This window comes from Protopterus annectens, chromosome 3.part0 (genome assembly GCF_019279795.1).
Source record: "Protopterus annectens isolate FY-2018-M chromosome 3.part0, PAN1.0, whole genome shotgun sequence".
In the NCBI taxonomy this organism is placed as follows: Eukaryota; Metazoa; Chordata; order Ceratodontiformes; family Protopteridae; genus Protopterus; species Protopterus annectens.
In genome coordinates this window covers 1972144619-1972163397 of record NC_056731.1, presented here as the reverse complement: position 1 = coordinate 1972163397, position 18779 = coordinate 1972144619, and the positions used below count along the sequence as shown (strand labels likewise).

General features: G+C 37.8%; 1 protein-coding gene across 1 annotated transcript in view; it reads right to left on the bottom strand.

Annotated features, from left to right (window-relative positions):
- The window catches only part of VIPR1 (vasoactive intestinal peptide receptor 1), a 2416152-nt gene that overhangs the window by 141700 nt on the left and 2255673 nt on the right, over window positions 1-18779 (bottom strand). Inside the window, exon 10 of the mRNA XM_044066065.1 lies at window positions 7274-7365. Coding sequence (XP_043922000.1) covers window positions 7274-7365 — 92 coding nt within the window. The remainder of the gene's footprint in view (window positions 1-7273; window positions 7366-18779) is intronic.

Genomic DNA, 18779 nt, shown 5'->3' with positions numbered 1-18779 from the left:
AAACATATTGCAAACATCAAGACAAGCTAAAAAAAAGCAAGTCTGTGACAAACTGCAGCGTAAAGACTAGTCTGCAAATTGAACCAGAAACATTGCACAAGTTATTACATATTCTGCGTTGTAGCAGGAAAAAATAAGCCAGACACCTTCTTTATATTACATAAATAAATCTCCAGCCTTTAGCTGTAGCATTCTGGTATCATTTGGATTTCACAACTGTCATATAAAATAATACAAGGAGGGAGTTATACAAATGAACTGCAGAAAATTGAGTTGTTGTGAGAAGCTTCCCTCTGTTCTGTAATACTGACACAAAATCATAGGTTATTACTGGGCTTGCAGTCTAGAGGAACACCGTGGAGATTAGCTCAAATTCCAGTTGTCCCCAAGCACTGTCAGCTTAAGTGCATCACTCAAAGGCAAATGAGAGCTGAGGGAATCAAACCCTGTACCACAGGAACTACAGCTGATAGCTTTAACCCTCTATGCCAACTGCCAGTAGTAGTACTCATTTCTTATTAATTAAGAAAACACAGTCACTAAGTGAATTTTGCTATTTGGCAAATATTGTGGTCAAAATGCCAATACAATTGAAACCTATAAAAAAATGTTTCTGATCTGCTTGCCTTTGTTAAGTAAATTCTGTACTTTTGTTTGTTAGCCATCCAAATTACACCAGGTGTGCATATAGTTGACAATCTCGTCAACTTACGAATGGCAGAAGTATTGGTAATAGATACGTTAGTGTAGAGGCTGTGGATGAATGCAGACAAAAAAAATCAGGGTGAACAAAACTGACCTTTATGGTACTATTACTAATATAGGGCTGAGTGGGATAGTAACGAGACTATATCTTTACTTGAAAGAATCTGCCAGAAAGAACCTATATGTGCCAGCCTGTGACTCTCTTACTAATTCTAGTTGCAAGTAAGGCATGCAGTTATTAAGTCAAAGGCCCTGGCAAAGTCAATAAACAGTGCACTGGTTAGGTTACCTTAATTCTTCTTCAGAAGGAATATCTGTCACGGTACTTCTACTTGTCAAGAATCCATCTTAATGAGGTCGCAGATGGCTGTATTCATTAATACGGGATAAGAGTTAGTTAAGTATCAGCTTTTCCCGATTTTGTTCTAGAGATGGCAGGATGGATATCAGTCTAAAACCTGAGTCTGTGTTTGGTGTGGCTACTTTGGTAAAAGATTTGACTATTGCATTCTTCCATTTTGTGGATATGAATTTTAGTGTTGTGGCTAGGTTAAAGATGACATATGGAGGGGGGGGAGAGTTACAAAAAAAAAGTAAAATAAAATAAACCAAAGATGAAGATGTGTTTGGGGGGGGGAGTGCTGAGAAAAAGAGGTGTTTATATCATATCCATAGTATGGGAGAGGCAGGACTGTTAAGTTGCGGGACACTGGTGATTTCATTCTTGAGGTTTTCACAAGGTAAATTACAATTTTTGGAAGGGGTGAGGTTCGGAGAAGGGATTATTTGATCGGCAGAGTGAAGTGATTAGGTGTACCTGTTTCTAGAGTTTGTTTGGCTTGAATACTTTAATTCATTGCTAGGAACTTACAGAGATGACTTTATGCCGTCTGACTGATTTTTGGCTATAATTCAGGCTTGAATGAGTCTGTCTAGGCCTGTAGGTAATTATGTGTCTTTCCTGTAGGGCCTAGCTTCATGTCTTAGCTCACTTAGCTTTAGGAATGCTTTAAGTTCTGGAGTGAGGCAGAGCTTAGTTTCTGGCTTTCTGAGCATACTGCAAAAGGGGAAATACTTGCATAACACTACCCTCTATAACCTCCCCTTCCTATATGTGTTAATATACTAGTGTTGTAGCAACACCCAAATGACTAAAAAAATAAAATGAGTAAATTCTGAGATCATTATATGAGGCAATGTGTTGCAACTGTCTTGAGTTGGTTATTTGTAATCCTTGTCTTTTTTTTTTTCAGTTTTGACAGAAACCTGGAACTCGGGCAGCAATCCAAATTCAAAAAATAACAGTACAAAAATGGGAACTTGTAAGATTCTGGACTAATCAAATGCCTCAAAATGCATGTTTATAATGCATTTCTTCACAGTTCTGGTATCTAGGAACCTATATTACTTGCCACAGATTCTTTTTTCCGTACTTCAAATCAGCCATATTAACCTCATCCTGAAAGTACAAGATGCACTGGAGTTATAATTGGGTTTATTACAGTTACAGCTGGATGAAAACTTATTAAATCTGAATGTTGTTTCTGCCTCTATAAAGCTTGCTTTCTGTTTTCCATATACATCATTAATTGTTAAACATAATATGATAACAGGAGTGCTCATTATTCAGACTGTATCAAAGTGGCTTTAGAGCAATGCATTTTAAGGCTTGGTAATGGAAAATTGTCAGTTTTTTTTTTTTTATAAATTAATAGTCCATAATCTTTGAACTCTTTCTTCTTATTGCACTGTATTTTTTAATCTTTTAATTAACACATTTTTTCACATTTTTCAAAAAGAAATAATAATTGAAATAAATGGCTCTGAAAGTTCCTAAGGCTTAAGCAATGCAAAGATGACAGCATACACCTTAAGCTATATTTTAGCAGAAACATGGAAGTAAATCAAAATATCCCACAGAAAGGCCTCACTGAAACCAATGACTGGTGTCAGAACCATGGCCTTAAACTGAATGCCAAAAAAATGTGTCAATATCCCCCTTGGAAAAAAACCTGGTTCTCATGAATTATCACATTGATGGTAGTCCACTGAACACAGAAGGTGTTATAAGAGATCTGAAAACACAGGTTGACAGCAACCTCTCTTTTGCCCACTGCATTGCTACTGTGGTCAGAAAGTCCTTCTATGTGGCACATCTCATTACTAAGGGTTTTGCATCCAGGAAGAAAGAGGTCATTGTCTCCCTCTACTCTTCCCTTATTAGGCCAATCATCAAGTACAATACCCCATTTGGCATGTACCTCACTAGACACCTACAACAACTGGAAAGGCCACAAAAGTACCTCACAAAGAGGATCATAAGCCTTAAACACTTGTCCTATATGGACAGATTAAAAAAACTCCACCTATTCTCTGTCTCACATCGCTTACTTAGCGGCAATCTCTGCTTGACTTACAAAGCCATGTCTAACCCAGCTCTGTTAGAAATGCTACATCTAAAGAAATCCCAATCCGTCCACACTAAATGCTCCAGAGACCTCAACCTCTTCAAGAGAAATCTTGATGAGTGGATGGGAAATAGAAAATTCACCCCAGGATCTCTCCAGTGGCTCTACATGACAGAGGCACTGGGAACTAAGGATGGGTGGCACGATGCTAGGGTAATCCTATGGGCTAGGCTTGTAAAGGCTCCAGGGCCATTAGCCTAGTACACACCTATGAGCCTATATCAAATGAAGATAGCTAAAGGTCCTGTTTTCTATCAGAATAGTATTACAGGTTTCAGCTCTCATCAGCTATGCAAATCCAAATTGCAGTGAGAACCCCACCTCAGTTAGGGAAGTAAGGCAATATGGCATAACAACAGGTAAGGTCCAACACAAAGTACAAGAGTATTCAAAAAGCAAAAAGAGCAACATAGTACGGGGTGTAACAAACACAATACAATGTAGCAAAATTCACATTCTCAATGAAATACAGTGATGCACTCCGGGATAAGTATGCATATTTATTCATTTAGCTTCTGAAGGTATTATTACAAGTATGTAAGATATAGTGTTTGTCCTTAGGGGGAAAAAAAACAAAGATCAGGGATTCCTCTACATAGATTGCAGGCAGCAGCTAAGTTGGCAAACATCTTCCTAAGAGGATACCCTCCTCAGCATCTGCTTGATTTTGCCTGCTACCACATCTCCTGTGCTTCATTTTATTTATTTATCATTTGATGACCAGGTTAGTCACAATAGGGTATCAGCCTCTATTCAGGAGCGATCTGAGGTGGTATTTATACTATTATGGAAATTTTCAGAAGAGCATCAAGAGCTCTTCCTACTCTTTTTGATAGGTGCTATGAGATCTTTTATATTCACTTGAGCTACCACTAGCTCAGGCAGATGGAACCTGAATTTAACATGTCATCCAAAGGACAACAAACTCAGGACTGTAGAATTAGTAATTAATCTAACTGGTGTGGAAACAGAACCCAAGGTAGCAAGTGTGCTACCTGCTGTGCCATGACAATGTGACTTTATTTCAGTATTTGTTAACTGAGTAAGTACAGGGGCCCAAAGATTTTTTTCAGAGCCAGTTATTAATGTACAATGAAATTAAAATGTAATGTTAAATACTATTAAACATACAGACATGAATAAGTAATACTTGAATAGTTGCAATATGAAGCAGTTACTCATGATATGTTAGATATATGCAGAGAAATACCGGATCTTTCCTTTTTCCTCCTAAAGACAACACTGTGTCTCAGTCTTTGGACTATTTGCACATAACTGAAATAGTTGTTAAAATTACTGTCACTTTGCTTTTGTGTCTTAATAGTATCTGAAAACAGTTCTTATAGACTATCACAACTATCCAATCAACAAACGTATAAATAAATAAATACATAATTAAATACCTGCATGCATACATATAATATAAACATTGGCTATAATGAAATGTAGCAAATTAGATTCAACAGTGAAGACAAGCATATTTACAAGGATGTTAGGTGGAGAAGAGATGATGTCAGTGTGAGAAAGGGAGGACAGATAAGACAGTAAGGATGTGAAGCTAATTATACAAAGTTGGTCACATGTTCTCTGATGTTAGCGTGAGACAGGAGAGAAGATGGCTATTGTAAAGTTGCAGAGTTGTTGTTTGGTAGTTTAGAACTGACACAAGAAGGATTCTTTGCTGTGTTTCTTCAGTGATATGTCGAAGAGTTGTACTTGACCTAATCTTACAGTGAAGAAAACAACAAAATGTATATCAAAAAACATTTTTTTATGATGTAAGGGAGGCTGAAGGCTAAGGCACCCCTTATTCCCATTTCTCCACACCTCTCTTTATACATATTGCAAACATCAGAGTTTATTAGGAAGCTGTCCTCACCACACCACCCTAACAAACTATAACATAGAGATCAAAAGAGTTTTTGTTCTACAGGCAGGAATGAAGACAATATAAGCAGACTATTGGAATGCCAGAGCTTTACAACACATTTTAGCCCATTTAGGAAGCATAATTTGCATTATTATTACTGAATATTAACAGGCTTAATGATACTGGTGTATACTTAACACGGCACAGCTGCAAAGGCTATCAGTCAGCAGCATGACATTTGGTAATGCTCGTTAACTTGGAGAAAACTTAGGAAGCAGTAGGCACCTGCTTATCCACATAAAGGCTTGTCTGACATTTTGTAATTCATTGAAAACATTTTAAATAGTGTCACGTCCCTGTTTTACTTACTCTCCTGTTGTGATGCTGGCATTACAGGCTGAGCAAACGAAAAACAGATACGGCAATATGTCACAATCTGTAAATCATAGATTTTTTAATATTGCAGACCTTTAAATATCGAAAAAATACTTGAATTGCTGACAGATTTTAACCAAAAATTAATTTATGATAACTGCCCTCCTGCCTTAGATGTCAACATTTGCAGTCTAGTTTTACACATATTTTCAATGAGGCTAAATTATATTACCTAAAGAATTTTAAGATCTGTAATTCCTGGTGCTTGAAAATTTCTGCACATCTAGATTCTGTCTTAGGTTTAACCTACTCTTGAAATGGAAATACTTGTTTAATTATATGAACTATCTGTAGAGGTTTTCATTGGATGAAAACTAATTTGGGCTGGTATTCATAGTCACTTGTGCAAATGTGATAGGGCTATTCCTGGTGCTTACGAATGAGTGTAGTAAAGGCAATATTCATAGAGGCCATTTATGGTAATGCAGAAGGCCTTAAAAATAATGAGATGCAAACGAGAAATGTTGTGAAGTATAGTATGCTAATGAGACAGTTTTACAATTTGTAGTCCAACATCACTGTGGTACACACATCCGTTGTTAAAAGTGATGCTCCATCTTTAATATTGCAATCCACGATCTTGTTTGTCCAAGTATGCACAAGTACTTCCCTGACACACAAATGAATTATTTCCCCCAGCAGCCCCTTCATTATTTTCTATTAAGTATGCACAAGCACTAAAATGACAAAATAAATTATTTTGATCAAGGATCATGTATGGACAAGCACTTCTGTGTCACACAAATGAATTATTCCCCCATGTTACTCCTTCAGGAGTACGCCCAGCAATGCACAAGCACCAAAATGAAACATTTCTCTGAGTGACCTCTTGACTAAAAATGTCTAGGCATGCAGAAGCACCAACTGATCACCCCTCACATTTCTGTATTCTCTAAGAATTCTGCTGGCAAAGTTCAGGGCTATTTACATGAACTGTACTCATATGTAAGCAAGTAAGGCCCCTAATCAGCATAGTAACTTCCCCCTATCACTTATGCATTAAGGATATTACACATTTGCAATGGGGGTGTGTGTCTGTTTATAGCAACTTATTCACATCTATGTATAAATGCTGAAAGTTCATTAGCTGCATATCTATGTACCGTCACTCTTTGCGGATCGCTACAATGTACTACCATTGTTATATGCTTTTAGATACAATATGTCAAGGGACTTACATTTAAACTGCTATTATAATTGTCATATGTACAAATGCATAATTAGGTAATCTTCCTTGGAGTTTTTCTCCCCGTGTCTCTGCTGAAAATGGTCTTCTGGCCCAGCTCGGTCACTACCCAGTTATCAAATGTAAATAAATAAATAAATAATAAATAACATGAACTATGAAAAGCCCCCCCCCCCCCCCCCCAGGACAACTGGCTAGTTCAGACTAACAGACCATGCTGCATTTTTAGTTGTTTATGTTTCGCCAAAAGAAAAGAAAGGAAAGAAAACGGTGTAAGGAGCTATTTTTTATGTTTGATGTTGCATTGCTGTGATATTCTCTGTGGTAAGCCACAAGCAATGGCCTTTAGTGATTTGATCAGAACTGTAGTGTGTAGATGTGGAAACTAAAGGAATTTAATCCAGGGCTATCCAACTTAAGATGATAGTGTGTCATTACCTCAGCCTGCTGTGTAAGACTGCTAGACAGTGAAACAAGAGCGAAATAAGTTATTCTATAAAGATAAGAAAAAGTATGGCAGTTTATGCCCTGACCTCAGTCATGCAATTACTTTCCTATATCCTGGAATGTTCTAAGCCAGAAATGAAGCCACATACTAGGAATACTTACAAATAATGGCTTGATTCACTTCTTCCGACATCTGGTGAATGTAGCTTTTGGACTAAGATACGTATTATACATATAAACAGCACAAAGTTCACCTGAAAGAAAATTAGAAATAAAAAGTAAATTGAAATATGGAAAATAGAACAAAATATAATAAAATGAGTAAGTTGTGCACAATTAGGATTAGTGGTTTCTTGACTAAATCATTTTATAGAGAAAAAAATTGATTAAATATTCCTCTACCTCCAAGTGTGTGGAAGTTACAAGACAGGACAGATAGTTAGCTACAGCACATTGCTTACCACTGCTATGGCAAGCACATGGTTAATGGCAAAGTGTCACTTATATATTTATTTAAGTCCATAGGTGTATACTAGAACAATGACCACGGGAGCCTTTATAAGTCAAGCCATTCAGTATCAGAAATCATATAATTCAGAAAACAAATGCAACATAAAACCAGTTATTCTGTCAACTAAGTATGTAAGGGCATTAAAAATCTGCACTTGATTTTGGGCCTTCCTCCTTCATTATATTTTAGATTTTTCTCTGACTTTAAGAGGTTGAGAGTTATGCCAAGATAACCATCAAGCCCCTCATATGAGTTAGAGCACTGATCCCAATGGACCAATTTCAGGCACACTGAAGTCAACCAATGTATCAAACCATAATGCTTGACCAAATGTCCGGCAGTTGAAATGCCCATTTAATTAGACTTATTTTTTAACATGGAAATCAGATATATCAGCTAACTTCCATAACTCCTAACATAACTCTCAATCTCTTGATGATGTGATGATGTGATGGGACTGCCTTCTCTCCAACATCATATGTCTCCAAACTAGTTCTCACCCACCTGTCTACCCATTACCCAATCTTTTGTGCTCTCTGGTCTCACCACTGGCAAAACACAACAAAGGCCTACTTCCACAACATGTTCCCTTCCCTTCCACTGAACAGGAGTATGCAGGCATTCGCCTCGCCACAGCTTTCCTCATCAAAGCCAGCTCCAGCAAGTGCCCAAGCCATTAATCAAACTTTGGTTGCCTGGATCACAGGAGCGTATCCCTCTGTGCCAGTGAATCTGGTTCCAAGTCTGTTGACATCCAATTATAACTTATGCAATGTGTTCAAAGTAAGGAGATTTGGCTACCCACAGGTTTAAATGTTCTTACACCTGGGTTTCTGTATATTCTCCCCATGGTTTCTCTACTTACTCAGCAACATGGCTCTGTTATAGACAACAATGAATAGCGGATGTAGATTTATCTCTTCCTTGCATAACAGCAAACACAACTATTTATTCCTTTTGACTGGCTTCCAGTCACTGCTACAGCTTCTTTGTTCGTAGACCCACTCATTTTTGTTTTGGACTCACTATTTTTTTAACTGTTTATGTCTGAGTACTACCCATGTTTGGCAAAGAGACTCTGAATAAGGGATTTGTCCAATTTGCTTAGATCCATAAAATATGGAGCAATGATTCTGTAGAGATTCACTTATAACCTTACACTCAGTGAAAATGCCTTTTCCAAACGTGCCAGCATCATGAATCAGGTTACCTTAGGAAGTGAGGATTACACTGAATACATCTGAATACATCATAGAAGTCTGCATGAGCAACTGTTTTTGAGATGCTTGCTAGCCAGAAGTCTGCATGAGCAACTGTTTTTGAGATGCTTGCTAGCCTACTCCAGTAATTAATGGACTCTCATCTTTATAGTGCATGTTTAGCTTGTTAGACTGCTACAATAATTTTAGTCAGCTACACTGAGCGGTTACAGCCCTGGAGATATTTTACAGATTTCCATTTATGCTATCTTTTTTTTATTTCAGTGTATACCCTTCTTATCCATTTATGCTATTTTTTTTATTTCAGTGTATACCCTTCTTATCCATTTATGCTATTTTTTTTATTTCAGTGTATACCCTTCTTATCCATTTATGCTATTTTTTTTATTTCAGTGTATACCCTTCTTATCCATTTATGCTATTTTTTTATTTCAGTGTATACCCTTCTTATCCATTTATGCTATTTTTTTTATTTCAGTGTATACCCTTCTTATCCATTTATGCTATTTTTTTTATTTCAGTGTATACCCTTCTTATCCATTTATGCTATCTTTTTTTTATTTCAGTGTATACCCTTCTTATCCATTTATGCTATTTTTTTTATTTCAGTGTATACCCTTCTTATCCATTTATGCTATCTTTTTTATTTCAGTGTATACCCTTCTTATCCATTTATGCTATCTTTTTTATTTCAGTGTATACCCTTCTTATCCATTTATGCTATCTTTTTTATTTCAGTGTATACCCTTCTTATCTTTTATGATTCCTTTATGTAACTTGCTGGTGCCATTTTGACTTAGGCTGCAGATGCAAACTATTCATAGACCACTCCACTTCTCTGGTTAACAAATGGTAAATCAATCAACCAATCAATTAATCAATCACTCAACTAGTCAAGTAGTCAATAAATATATACATTCTGTCACCTTTCTATAATTCTCAGTTGTTACTCTAGTAAGATTCTCAGTGACTACACATCTCAGAATGACACATTTCATTATGGCATATAATCTGGATAGGCACTCTTCCTGTGGAAAAAAAACTCACTGCCAATAAAATCATGTTCAAATTATGTAAAAGTCAGTCACATGAATGCAAGCCAAGAAAAGCTGTACTCCTAAAAGACAATGTTAGTTTATTAATAGGTTCATAGGTAGGTACTAGGCTATCGGCCCTAGGGCCTATACAAGCCCAGCCAAAAAGTTACCCTAGCTTTTGCCACACAAGAAAATTATTTTCCTGTGCCACTGTCGAGCAGAGCCACAAAAGTGATCCCTGGGGTGACTTTCCTATTTCTCATCCAATCATCAAGATTTTTCTTGAAGTGTATTAATGAGGAGCTTTGTTTGATATAGATAGGTAGTTTGTTCCAGAGTATGGGAAGTCTCTGGGACAGGAATCTATCCATCCAGCATGTTCTGTTTATTGTGGTGACAAGGTTTAGGTCCCTAGAGTGTGTAGCTCAGAGGGATTGGGGTTTCTTTAAGTGGAGCATGTCCAACACCTTTGGGTTTGACATAGCTTTGTATGTTAGGTAGAGATCACCTCTGAGTAGGCGATATGCGACGGAGTAAAGCTGGAGTTTTTTGAGACGGTCTGCATAGGGCATCTGTTTGAGGCTGGTAATCATCTTTGTGAGGTATTTCTGCGGCCTTTCCAGTTGTTGTAGATGTCTTGTGAGGTACATACCAAAAGGGGCGTTGTACTCTATAATGGGTCTAATGAGTGATGAGTAGAGGGGAACAATGACCTCTTTTTTTCTGGATGCAGAACCTTTTGTGATGAGGTGTGCCACATAGAAGGATTTCCTGACTACTGTGGCAATGTGATTATCAAAGGAAAGAATACTGTCCACCTGCGTCTCAAGGTCTCTTATCGTGCATCCTATTCTCATCAAGGGTGGGTACCTAGACAACACTTGAGGACCTTGTCTCATCAGCTACCCATTCAGGACCTCATCATATCATGCAAAATTAAAGCATTGTACATTAAAATTGATTTATCTTACTGCCAGAAGTATAAGAAGCAAGGATCTGTCTTATCCAAATATACCCTTCACATTAAACTGCGATTTGGCAACAATGTGTTATAACCATCAGAATATCATCTTATCAGATGACATCAAACAAAGCTGCCATTTGTAAAGAATGATATCATCAGCCATATGACCCCATTGCAATGATATCACCAGCCATATCACCCCATTGCAGCTCCTTGTATTCACAGGCATGGGAACTATAACTGAAACATCAGCACAGCAAAACAGTAAAAGTAGCATGCACCTACATTGCTTCTGAATTCCCAGAACAGTTGTCAGACACTTATTTTTTGGCTAACCAGCAGCATTAAACTGAATTTCTAAATAATGGATATCATTAACATTGTTTAAGGGTCAGGCACTGAGCCCCACCCCCACTAACATGATCATATCAGTCTTCAAATTCCCACATGAAACAGGTTTAAATGTTCGTATAGCTAGGTTTGACGAGAAACCAGTTCAAATATACACAGTAGTCGAGATTATGTACTCTGCTTTGCTCTACAAAAAAAAAAAAAAAAAAATCACATCTGGGTCTTTGTCAGAATCTCTATAAATGACCATGTAGTATGTTGCTCACATGAAGTGTAAGAAATATGAAAGATATCATTTATCACTCCACACATGTAACATTGACATCAGGGTTTGGAAGACCGCAGAGTCTGAGCAGAATGGATGCACAGGTGCTGTTCTCCATCCTGGGATTGCCTAGTTATTTTGATTTATGGAGATCTAACTGCACTAGAAGTGTACTATTCTGCCAGATCCTAGTGATTGATCATTCTATCTACTTCTAGAGGTGTTTGTTAGTTTCTTGTGGATTGAGCTGGAAAGGAAGATTGCTCAGATATTAGCCAGGTTGGAAGGGCCCAGTGACTGACATGTGGCCAAAAGAATATAGTTACCCTGCTCTAGAAAAATATGAGGAGGTGAAATAGGTACCGAAGTTCATGGATGCTAGAACTACAGCTGCGGAAACCCAGCACTACCAACATGAAAATTACTTTTTCCCTTAAAATGAGCCATAGAGTTGCTGCAGGACTGGTCAGAAAACATAGAAGGTCAGACCAATTAGGTTAAGTTTCATACTATAGGAATTGAAATGTGGAAGGCAAAGGGGGCTCAATATGTTGGTATTCATAGAAGGGTGGCTGTCTTACCTGAGTGTGGGCTTGTCCTATTTAGTTGGACAATGTGACTGATGAACTGTTAAGAAGATCATTACAGATCAATATCAACAGGCTGTGCTCAGGGACATTCATTATGAATTTAGTCAATATCCCCCACTTGGTCACAATCTTACAGTTGGGGAGCGACATGCATTACAGGAACTTCAAGATAACAAAAACACTGTGATATTACCAGCTGATAAGGGAGAGGCGGTAGTCATCATGAACATGGATTATTATCTGGGGGAGGGAAATGGACAGTTGTCCAACCCTCGACACTCTATGTGTATGCCTATTGACCCCACACCCAATTTTAAAAGGGAAATTGATTCTTTTTTAAATAAGGCTGTCGAAGAAGGGATTATTTCAGATTCCATGAGATTACATTTGAGTGTTTCAGATCCATAGAAATAGATACTATACTTATAAACAAATACACGCTAATCCCTGGAAAAAAACCCTGGTAGACCAATAGTTTCCGGTAATGGTTCACTGACGGAACCTCTTTCTGTATTCCTGACCCAATACCTGAAGCCCTGTTAAATTTGATTCATGCCAGAATACAGGATATGACACAATTCCTGAAAATACCATCAGATACCCAATTGGAGCCAGATTGGCTTCTATGTACCCATTTATGTAAAAGCTCTATACACTAACATTCCCCACTGACTTGGGCTCCAGGCCTTACATTACTGGTTGGATCTAGCTAATTTGTATCCAGACAGTTTTAATACATTATTAATATGTATGGCGGAGCATGTACTTAACAAAAATGTGTCCAGGGGGAATGTTTCTGGCAAATTCAGGGTACTGAGATGGGTGCATCTTTTGCACCCATCTATGCGGACCTGTTCATGGCATAACTTGAGGAACAGCTGATATATGACCCCACTCATAATATCTATATGAATGAACTTGACATTTGGAGGAGGTACTTGGATGATTGCTGGCTGGTGTAGCGAGCAGATAGGCAATACTTATTGGAATTTGTTCAGTATTTGAATGACAATAAATAGGTTCATAGGTTCATACTAGGCTATCTGCCCGAGGGCATTTACAAGCCTAGCCCATAGTTTTGTGGCTTACGCCACCCCTTTAGTATGGGGAACTATACCCATTATTTTGCTGTGCCTCTGTCGAGCAGTGACACTGAGGTAATCCCTGGGGTATATCTGCGATCTCCCATCCATTGGTCAAGATTTCTCTTGAACAAGGCCAGCGAGGTGCTCTGCCTCACATATACCGGGATTTTGTTCCACAGCATAGGGAGTCTTTGGGTGATGAATCTATCCCTCCAGCACGTCCTATTAATAGCCGTGTCTAGAGTTCACGTTAAATTCAGATTACCATCAAATCAACTTTCTGGATGTGACAGTTATTAGAAATCTTGATAACACACTTACAACTCAAGTGTGTTTTAAGTATCCCCAGTATAATAACTTGCTTTTTGCCACAAGTATGCATCCTAGCCACACCATCCGCAACATCCCAAAGTCCCAGTTCTTACATATAAAAAGAATTTGTTCTACACCCGAGAATTATATTTCATTTCAACAAGATCTTATTAACAGATTTAGTGTCAGGGGTTACAAACAACAAGATATCATATCTGCTAGTAATTGGGCCTCAGATTTGGACAGGATGCAATTGCTGGATTATAAAGATAAAACACAGAGGGTGGAATCTGATAATATTAGATTTGTAACTACATATGGGTGGAACATTAATCTGATTCGGCAGGTTATATTAATGGCCAATGATGAATTGCATCATGTTCTTTTCATATAAGAGAGGAAAAACACTGGGATCGTATTTTTCCCACTTTAAACGTACTAGTACAGGTGGTGCAATTTATCATCAAATTACTATTACTGGAGATAGATTGCTGGGCACCTTTCCTTGTGGCCACTGTTCCTCTTGTCAATATATATTCAAGTCCAAACAATTTACTAGTAAGAACACCAGTCAGGTTTTTGATACTAGATTCTTTGGGAATTGTGGAATGGACTGGGTAATATATTTAATGACATGTACCTGCTCGGCCTTCTATATAGGAGAGACATCACGTCCCTTGCATCTTCGTATGTCAGAGCATCAGATTGATATATGTAATAAACAACTCACGAATGCATTATACAGACATTGCACCACTCACTGTACTGCACAATTTTATTTTATGATTATAGATAGGATTCATGGCAATAGAAGCAACAGGCAGGGTTGGCATTAGATTCTCAGTAAAAAAGAGAAATATTGGATTATCAAACTGGGGGGGTCTTTTTTCACCGGGGCTCAATGATCACTTATAGTGATTTCAGTTTATAAGATGATGGCATTTACTATTTTTTGTTTAATTATTTAGGTTAATATGTTAGTATTTGCAATAGGAAATTACATCATTAGTAAGACTGACTTTTCATTGGAGGGACTGTTCTATATAAATGGCATATTTATATGGGTTTTGCTATATATTCCACTGAGGAAGGCAGTTTTGCCGGTTTGGGACTAATAAATATTTAATGTTTATTCTTGCATTGTGGTTGCTATGCTTACTACACCTTGGTGCTGGCCGTTTGTTTACTGATCACTGGAGATCACTCAATCCTTAAGAAACAGTCACTTGGTAAAAGGAGGGAGTGGAAAACCCACAACTCTACTGACATCTTTGATCCTAGTGATTTGGTTTTAGCATGAGGCTGCCTGTTGAGAAGCTCTGAGGATAATGGAAGCATTGCCAAAGAATCAGCTGGTGATAAAAGTCTACATCACTCCGGGGAGGCTTTGTTGAAAGGTTTCCAAGCCTTGTTTTCCTCCTCTCTTATGCTGTGCCATGTTACTTTTTAGGAGTGATGCAGTGAGAAAATGGAAGGAGGACATCAGCTGTTATCTTCTACATGGAACCTAAACTGGATAATCAGAGAAAATTAAGGTAAGAAATGAAATGGAGCTGCTTGACTACCTGTAGAATATTTCCAGGTATGTAGTAACTTTGGAACTTTTTTTTTTTTTTTTGAACTATGATGAAAACAACAAGCACGGCAGAAGTTGGGACTGGAAGATTAGGGGGCATACATATAATTCTTTATACAGCACCTTAATACACTGCCTCCTACTAGAATATATTCATCAGCAAAATAGTGTTCCTATGGATTAGGGGGCATACATATAATTCTTTATACAGTACCTTAATACACTGCCTCCTACTAGAGTATATTCATCAGCAAAATAGTGTTCCTATGGATTAGGGGGCATACATATAATTCTTTATACAGCACCTTAATACACTGCCTCCTACCAGAGTATATTCATCAGCAAAATAGAATTCCTATGGATTAGGGGGCATACATATAATTCTTTATACAGCACCTTAATACACTGCCTCCTACTAGAGTATATTCATCAGCAAAATAGTGTTCCTATGGATTGGGGGCATACATATAATTCTTTATACAGCACCTTAATACACTGCCTCCTACTAGAGTATATTCATCAGCAAAATAGTGTTCCTATGGATTAGGGGGCATACATATAATTCTTTATACAGCACCTTAATACGTTGCCTCCTACTAGAGTATATTCATCAGCAAAATAGTGTTCCTATGGATTGGGGGCATACATATAATTCTTTATACAGCACCTTAATACACTGCCTCCTACTAGAGTATATTCATCAGCAAAATAAAGTTCCTATGGATTAGGGGGCATTCATATAATTCTTTATACAGCACCTTAATACACTGCCTCCTACTAGAGTATATTCATCAGCAAAATAGTGTTCCTATGGATTAGGGGGCATACATATAATTCTTTATACAGCACCTTAATACACTGCTTCCTACTAGAGTATATTCATCAGCAAAATAGTGTTCCTATGGATTAGGGGGCATACATATAATTCTTTATACAGCACCTTAATGCACTGCCTCTTACTAGAGTATATTCATCAGCAAAATAGCGTTCCTGTGGATTAGGGGGCATACATATAATTCTTTATACAGCACCTTAATACACTGCCTCCTACTAGAGTATACTCATCAGCAAAATAGTGTTCCTATGGATTAGGGGGCATACATATAATTATTTATACAGCACCTTAATACACTGCCTCCTACTAGAGTATATTCATCAGCAAAATAGTGTTCCTATGGATTAGGGGGCATATATATAATTCTTTATACAGCACCTTAATACACTGCCTCATACTAGAGTATATTCATCAGCAAAATAGTGTTCCTATGGATTAGGGGGCATACATATAATTCTTAATACAGCACCTTAATACTCTGCCTCCTACTGGAGTATATTCATCAGCAAAATAGAGTTCCTATGCATCTGGTCAGAGCATACTAATCTTTACAGGAGATTTCCCTGTTCACCTGAAATAAGTACTTGTCAGTGTTTTCAAAGTCTAATTTCTGAAGTCTTGCTATAGATGCATACATAAAACTAAGGCAATAAGATGTCATCTACAAGCTGACCTGATTTGCTATGTATGCATGATGAAATTGTTAGCATGAGATGTACAGAAACTGAGTTAAGGAGTGTTTGCAAAAGTTCAACAATGGGAGATATTTCCATACTTACATTAAAAATGCAAAAATGGAGGGTGATACTGCCATGTTATTGATGGTGTGCAATAATGTTGTGTTACTGATGGTGTAAGCAAACACTTGGTGTTAGTAAAAAAACAACAATGAAACATGGTGGGTTATCTGAAAACATTCTGAGATATACATTCTGTTTTTGTAAGGCAGTTATGCCTATTAGCTATATTTTTCATAACTGCATTATCTCCATAAAAGCTGTATGATCTGCAAGACAACAAATGATGCCACTGTATACAAAACATTAAGCCTCACAAAGGTGCCACTTATACTTTTCATCTGACACACTTAGTTTTGTAGATTAATGTTAGTTTTAAATATTGTGAAGCTGTCATGGGGCAATTCGCATAGATTTTACAGTATCACTAAAATGCAGTATGTTTGCCTCTCTTGTCAAATATAATTGGAAAGCTCTCAAACAGGTGAACATTTCAACCACTGACATATTGGATCTATCTTGCATACTCACAGAGATATAATAATTTATTTGACCACAACACTAATAGTTTTTGGCATATACATACATATGTTTTTTCTTATACCTACCATATAAAATAAACATACACAGACAGACCTTTGATGCTAACACCAGAACATAGCACACTATTAACCAAACAACTTTCATATTTTACATTTTTTTAATAACACATACCATTTTTCAGATATTTAAAAAATTATGAAGAGTGTTTTCAGTAATGGATTTTGGAGAATAGCTCTTAGGAAGCAAAGTTTTCTGGCTTTTAAGATTTCAGGAAGCAAAGGTATTAATTAGCCTCCTGCAGCTCAGGATTAAATATGACTGTGACCATTTGCTTTGAAGTTTAAAATGACACTGGCTCAGCTAAGCAAGCAGCAGAAGGCCCCAGTACTGCTGTATTGTTTCACTGTATTTTATTTCACTCGCCAGAGTTTACTACTTGCTTGCCTGTAGCCATGTGATTTGAAATTGGTCTTGTATTCTTATGATGGGCAAATACCTATTGCATTAGTGAGCTAGGAAAGGTTTAATAAATACGTTCATAGGAGATTACTAGGCTATTGCCACTAGGACCTTTATAAGCCTAGCCATGTTATACCCTTTTTTCCCTTACTGATCAAGTTATATGGTCTATATTTGCAGTGCGAGTCTATGATAAGCACCAACTACACTCATCCAAAAGGGACATTGGTGACACTCCTGAGGTACATTTATCGTCTCCCACCCAGTTGTCTAAGTTATGCTTGAATAGGGTCATTAAGAAACTCTGTTTTACATGAATGGGGAGTTTGTTCCAGAGGAGTGGCAATCTCTGGGAGGCATCTCTATCTCCCCAGCATGTCCTGTTAATGTCACAGGCTAGGTTAAGATCCCTAGACTGAATGAATCTTGTCATATTTGACTTGGGGATGGGTAGCATCTCCATTGGGGCAGCGTCTAAGGCTGCTCTGTAAGCAAGGCACAAGTCGCATCTCAGCAGCCTGTAAGATACAGAGTATAGTGGCATGGCCTTAAGTCTGCCCATGTAGGTCATGTGTTGAAGGCTCTGAATTTTCTTGGTGAGAAACCTCTGAGGTCTCTCCAGCTGCTGCAGGTGTCTGGTGAGGTACCTACAGAAGGGAGAATTGTACTCTATTAGTGGTCTAATGAGGGAAGAGTACAGGGGAGTTATAACATCCTTAGCTCTGGATGCGATGCCCTTACATATGAGATGCGTAACATAGAAGGCCTTCCTTACCACTGTGGACACATAATCGAAGTCAAGGTTGCTATCAACCTGTGTTCCCAAATCTCTCACCACAGGGTATGAGCCGAAAGGGATAACACATTTTTTTGCATAGTCCGTGGCTTTGGCACCTATAATTTGTAAGCCCTTTTTGTTGTATGTCAACATCTTATTGCTTTCAACATCATCCACTCTTTTCACAGTTTCTACATGGGGTCACTGTGTCACGTCTACTTTCACCATTTTGACTGAATGCCACACTTCTACCTTCTTCAAAAGTCATGCTTGATTGTCGCAGGTCTTCTTTGACTCAGCCCATCCATCTCTTTGCTGGATGCTCTCATTTCCACTTGCCTTCTTCCTGACTGCCTTCTGATTTTCTGCACATGTGCCCACAGTAATAGGTTTTCTTTGACCTTC